This window comes from Helianthus annuus, chromosome 13 (assembly GCF_002127325.2).
Source record: "Helianthus annuus cultivar XRQ/B chromosome 13, HanXRQr2.0-SUNRISE, whole genome shotgun sequence".
NCBI classification, from domain to species: Eukaryota; Viridiplantae; Streptophyta; class Magnoliopsida; order Asterales; family Asteraceae; genus Helianthus; species Helianthus annuus.
The window spans coordinates 43,065,067-43,071,060 of record NC_035445.2 but is presented as its reverse complement, the minus strand read 5'-3'; the positions used below and the strand labels follow the sequence as shown (position 1 = coordinate 43,071,060).

The window sequence follows — 5,994 nt, the reverse complement described above, 5'->3', positions numbered from 1 at the left end:
AACATCGTGATGACAGTACAAATTGCCATCCAAATCGACCTTGAAGACTTTAGGTTTTCGAATTACAGCAGAGGTAGAAGAAGACGACATGTTGACTGAATGTTTCAATGGGCAATTAGGGCAAGATCGGCTATGGGGAGGAGGTATTAGGGCAAGAACGGCGATGACCCTCTACCTGCAATTGGTCTTCGTCACCAATTTGATGGGGGAGAAGATGAGTTTGTTTGGGAATTAGGGTTAAATGGTTGAATTGATGGTAAACAGATGATATATCAAGTTTCTGTCAACGTGTGCTTCCAAGTCATCATTTAAATGCCACATAGGCTTAAAATACTAACTCAGTTAGTGTTTTTTTAACGAAGGGGTGACAGTGACACCAACTAGTTGAGTAGAGGGTGGTGGGAGCCAACTTGAAAGTTGAGCGTGATATTGGCCAATTTTACATAGTTGAGGGTGATACAGTCCATTTCCCCTTATTTTTATGTATGTTTTCAATTGGTCTATGTTTGACGTAAATTTTGTTCGGAAACGAGTGGGGTCAAATATAAGATGCTTTCATTAGACATATAAATTCAAGTCACTTTACGTTTCAACAATGCCACAACGCGTCGTACTATTCTTTTAACTTAAAAAAACACTGTTTTGTGCTTCTTTTTATGCACGTGCCGGTATAAATTCAAGATGGTTTACACTTCGACGTAACTTTTTTTTGGAAATATGTTGTTAGGTCAAATATGATACGTTTTCGTGGTTATTTTATGTACGTTTTTGTTGGTCTGCGTTTTAACGTAAATTTTTTCCAGAAACCAGTCAGGTCAAATAAATACGTTTTTAGTTTACTGTATAAATTCGAGGCACTTTACATTCAACGTCACGGTAACGTAGTAACGCGCTACATTTCCATTTAAATTTTGTTAAAAAACGGGTCGTCCTCGGCACCATGAGCGGGTATAACCCACTAATTATATACCATAAAAAAACCACTAGAAATTTTCATTTCTCATAAAAAAAAATTTCTGAATCCGCCGTTGGTTTTTGTGATTATGTGTCTTCCTTTATTCATCATTTCTCATCGTTACATTGTTTTCATGATTATGTGCTTTCATTTATTCATCATTTTTTTAAATGTTTGTATTCATTCACTATGCATTCAAATCACATGTCTTTTCAGAAACAAGTTTTTATATAATAACTTAGGGCTTACTTTCTGGGCCGTCCAAGAAATGTTAACATTTGGATTTTATAACTCATCTAATAATATGCTTCTACTTTTGTTTTTAACTTCTACAATATTTTCCATGCCACCCTTCAAGTGGGTGTTACAACTTACAAGGGTGTTATAGATGAAGAAAAATTGTAACAATTTACGCATCATCGAGACAACCAAAACGTAACTGAAATGAAGGGCTGAAACCGACAACCAAGAGTCAACATGTCGATATTCGACTACTTACTCGAGAACAAAGATTGATGCGTGTTAAAAAAAAAAACTAAAAACACTAATGACCTATCAACATAAACGAACACGTTACCGAACGCTCACGAACATAAATGAACGAACGTGGCCTCTGTTCCTGTTCGTTCATTTAATTAAACGAAAGGAATTTCTTGTTCGTGTTCGTTTGTTTAATAAACAAACGAACTTCCAGCCAAACGGTTTACGAACTGTTCGCTGAATGTTTGGTTCATTTGTAGCCCTCTAAATACATGTCAAGATCTATACATAAATCTTGACGGATAAACATTGTATCTAATGGCTATTTTTGTAAAATTGCTATGACATAATCATAGAGCTACAACATTGTTTTCACAATTTTCACTATATATAAACTTGAATATACTTCTTTGCAATTGATACAAGAATCTTTGGAAGAAAAAAAAACAAAATAAACACTCTACATAAACTAATAAATATGAAAATAGAGAAGAGTTGTACTGTTGTAGATTAATAGCATTTGAAATTTATGTTTATAGATATCAAATAAGCACAACAAGATATTGGACATTTTATGTTAAGTTTAATTAACCAAACTGATACTGGTCGAATAAAATCACTATCGGTACCGATTCTGGTCTTAATTTTATGGTTTCTTTTCGTTTCAACACAAGTCGGTTTCAGTATTTTATGGTATTTTCGCACTACGAGTATCAAACCTCAAACCGATACACTTTAAATTGATAGGTTACTTAAACAGGTACCAACTGTAAATTGAAAATGGGGAAATAGAAATACTACTGTGGAATATGCAAGCTCTATGATGATGTAAAAATTACATAAATTTTAATTTAACTTTTTCTTTATTTAATCTAATATGTAATTTTATTAATATTTCGTTTATATACAGAGTTGACATATGTAATCTATAATCTAAATTGTCTAAGTTAAGTATGCGTATCACACGACTACTTAACCTATTATTTTTTATAAATAATATATTATATACCGTAACAGCTTTTATAGCATTTATATAGATGACATATCAGTTGTTCTCCTAATTTATTAATTAACTGAGTTTGTCCGGATCCTCGCCTGAAAGCGACATTCAAGCAATTTAACCAGACTGTCAATAACTGAATCAAACCGACTCATACGCACCCCAGAACATATATATGCCATAGGTCAACTCATCATTTTGACTTTGATTTATAACAAAAAGTAAAAGTAGCATTTCAGAAACTAGTATACAACAAGGGTTCAGCATTAGGGATGTACAAGCTTATTAATATTATATCTAATAACAACATACCATAAAAAATAAAGCTTATTTAGGGAAACTTGCTTTGACTTTAACTTTGACCAGAAATATTTCATATTAATATAATCATTTTCTATGTTTTTTTACATTACTTTTTCCATATCTCACTTTCTTCTGTCTTGGCAAACCTTCCCCTGATCCTTGGTTGACTGTCTGCCAATGCCTTCCTGCATGCATACTGAACAAAAAAAAAAGTCAAAATCAAGTCAAACACAAACACACATGCCAATTTTGACTATTTTTTGAAAAATTATGAATACCTTAATTTTTCTACCAAAATTCCTCTTAGACTTCTTGTTCCTGTATCTCGAAAGCTTCTGCCAACGGTCTTCAATGATGTCGCCGCTCATCAATTGTGGTTGCGCGACAGACAAGCGTCTATGGTTTCCATTTTCGTTAGTAAGAGTCTGTCGATTCCATTTATTATTAAACATTAGACTACACTTTGATGAACATCAAAAGCAATACCTTATATGCATGCCCATATGTGTTACATATCATGCAAGAATGGTTGTAAGAATCGCTAGGCGCTAGGCGGGCGGTGGGGTACCGACTAGCGACTAACTGGGACTAATCGGATTGGGATTTTTATATGTGATTTTCAGTTTTATACGCACATATACACATTTTTATACGTAACTTTTTTAAGTAGACAGGTTTGAACCCCTCTACACATTTTTTAAGTGTACAAGATTAATCGCCGGAATTTATAGGTTTTGGTCGGAATCTGACCGAAATTTTGCAAAATCGCCTATTTCCGGCCGACTAGGGCCGATTTTTTCGGCCGACTAGAGCCAATTAGGGCCGACTAGTGATTAATTCACTGATTACCTGAAAATTAATCAGCGAATGGCTGACTAGCGATTAATCGCCAACTAGTCGCCGATTAATCCCGATTTTTTCCAACACTGCATGCAAGTACACAATTATATCATGTCACATGGCCTCTAACTTAGATCCACTCAATCATGTTGTCCCGCCGTGCGAGTCAGTAGGACAACATGATTTGCTAGATCTGATTTGATGACCGTGTGACATGATATATAACGAAGGACCACAAGACTCAAAGGAGTTAAAACCGCAACAACCCACTTGACATTGTGGCCTCTTAATATAAGTTAAATGACTCAACTTTAACATAAACAAATATCAATCATAATTAAAGCTTTAGCATAAACAAAACCTTTATGTCTCCATCACTAAAGGCCCTTCGCATCCCATAAACATTTTCAAAGTCCACTTCAAGAAACCCGGGGTTGGTTTGAGCTTCCTGAACCAGATTCATCGAACTTAGACAACCCGAGCTCATACTCTTCGAGATCTGTCCAGGAGGATGAACATGTTCTTTCACAATTGAGCTTTCATCTGTTTTAACTGTCAACTTATAATTCAAAACCTCCGAAAGCGGTGATGTTTCGGTTTCTACATCTTTTTCCAACATTTCTTTGTACTCATGGAAAACATTACTCAGAAACTCATCATTCAGTTCTTGTGGGGAGAGTTCATTTTCTCCACAACTGATCACCGCCATGGCGGCTGTCATCGGGTCAACGGTGATCACTGGCTGGTCAATTATCGGTTCGGGTGCCTTGAAAAGATCCCCTTCACCACCAAGATCATAAGCTGATATGTTACAGCTCTCAACCAAGCTACCCTGTATTTATAACACCAAAAAGCATGAATCTTTGAACAATCAAGAACATGAATTTAATTGTATTTAAAATGAAAAATTAAGAACATGAATTTTATTGTATTTAAAACAACAAAAAGCATGAATCTTTGAACAATTAAGAACATGAAATTCAATAATTCCACTAAAAACTACTTTAAATTCCACCTTATTTCTAAATTTTTATTGATATCACAAGGGGGTTTCAAGATTTCAAGAAATTTGACCTAATTGTAACAAATAACAAATAAAAAAGCAGAACGCCAAGAAATTTAACCTAATTTCTTCCATACAAGTTCAAGATTCAAAGCTAAAAGCATCATCATTTAATTTAACTGAAAACATAAATTAAAAGATTAAACATAATTGAAAGTAGTGAAACTGGAATTACCAAGCAAGCATTGGACTTGTGTGAGTATGCCAAATCATAAAACTGTTGAACATCAGGTGAGAAAGTCTGGAAATTAGGGAAGATTAGACCAGTCTCTGCATACATTTTTTCTTTTTGGGGGGAATGAACAAAACCCTTTTTTCTTTTTTGTTGTTATGGTTGAAGAAAGCTTGAAACTTTGAAGTAAAAGAGCACACCCAGTTGGCTTTTAGTGGAGAAAGTTGAGTCCTTTTCACATTAAGCAAACCATACAACAAAACAAGTAAATTACACACACTACACAACACAAAAGACAGCAGGAGATAAAAGTGCAGCAGACCCTTTGGCCCTTTTGAAGTCACTAGATTGCTACTTGTTCATTTATATGGGACTTTACACAAAAAAGATATTTACAAACTTACTGTTCAAAATTAATAATTGAAGCGATGGAGTGGTAAGCAAGAGACTTGGTGTTCTAACGGACCCAAGTTTGATTCCTACCATCCCCATTATTTTCTACAGCACCTGGTGATGATGAGAAAGTAGGCGAATAGGTGGAGATCGCTAGTTCGATCCTTGAACTGAGCGGGTTTTACCTCACCGCACTATCGTGCCTACGGGCGAGTGTTCACGGGCATCGGCCCTAGGTGAGGGTTTTCCCCGGTTCGGAGGCGAGTGTATTCCGATGTGGTGAATTTCGTCAGTAGCTCATTTGGAGGATTCGTTGGCCGTTCAAAAAAAATTAATAATTGAAAAAAAGTTGATAAATTTATGTATTTATAAAATTATTATTATTTTATTAAAGTTAAAAACACACCAGAATAACAAAAAAGTTGAAAGAGCCCACACGATAGTATGTGAGCCGGCATGTCCACGTGGACAAGCTCGAACGAGCCGAGCTTAAACGAGCCTGAGCCTAAAAAACAATCTTGTTTGATAAACGAGTTCGAGCTTCGTTTATCCAGCTTGAGCCAGCTCACAAGCCTATACAAGTCTATTGGTTGTATATATTTTTATTAATATATTAATTATGTATATTTGTATATTCAAATACTAATGATTAATATTTATAAATTTATTAAAAATACTAAATTATATACGTGATTATAGTTAATATAAATTAATTTAGAAATGATAAACAGGCCGAGCTAAAGCTTGAAAAATTACATACGAGCCGAGTTCGAGTTTGAGCTCGGGCT

At 34.9% G+C, this 5,994-nt stretch overlaps 1 protein-coding gene across 1 annotated transcript; it reads right to left on the bottom strand.

Moving 5' to 3' along the window:
- Positions 1 to 2,643: 2,643 nt before the first annotated feature.
- LOC110897762 (zinc finger protein CONSTANS-LIKE 12) lies at positions 2,644 to 5,147 on the bottom strand. Its single transcript, XM_022144493.2, has 4 exons — positions 4,817 to 5,147; positions 3,940 to 4,410; positions 3,017 to 3,163; positions 2,644 to 2,934 (listed from the first exon to the last, which is right to left on the bottom strand). Exons 1-4 carry the CDS (start codon positions 4,919 to 4,921, stop codon positions 2,845 to 2,847), a joined length of 813 nt encoding a protein of 270 aa, XP_022000185.1. The 5' UTR covers positions 4,922 to 5,147; the 3' UTR covers positions 2,644 to 2,844.
- Between the last annotated feature and the right edge of the window lie 847 nt (positions 5,148 to 5,994).

What these genes read in the sequence shown, in the direction of transcription:
- LOC110897762 (XM_022144493.2), bottom strand. Translation starts at nt 4,921, where the DNA reads ATGTATGCAGAGACTGGTCTAATCTTCCCTAATTTCCAGACTTTCTCA. An exon ending in ACAAGTCCAATGCTTGCTTG is followed by an intron (nt 4,411 to 4,816) that starts GTAATTCCAGTT and finishes TTATAAATACAG; the next exon opens with GGTAGCTTGGTTGAGAGCTG. An exon ending in TTAGTGATGGAGACATAAAG is followed by an intron (nt 3,164 to 3,939) that starts GTTTTGTTTATG and finishes TGGAATCGACAG; the next exon opens with ACTCTTACTAACGAAAATGG.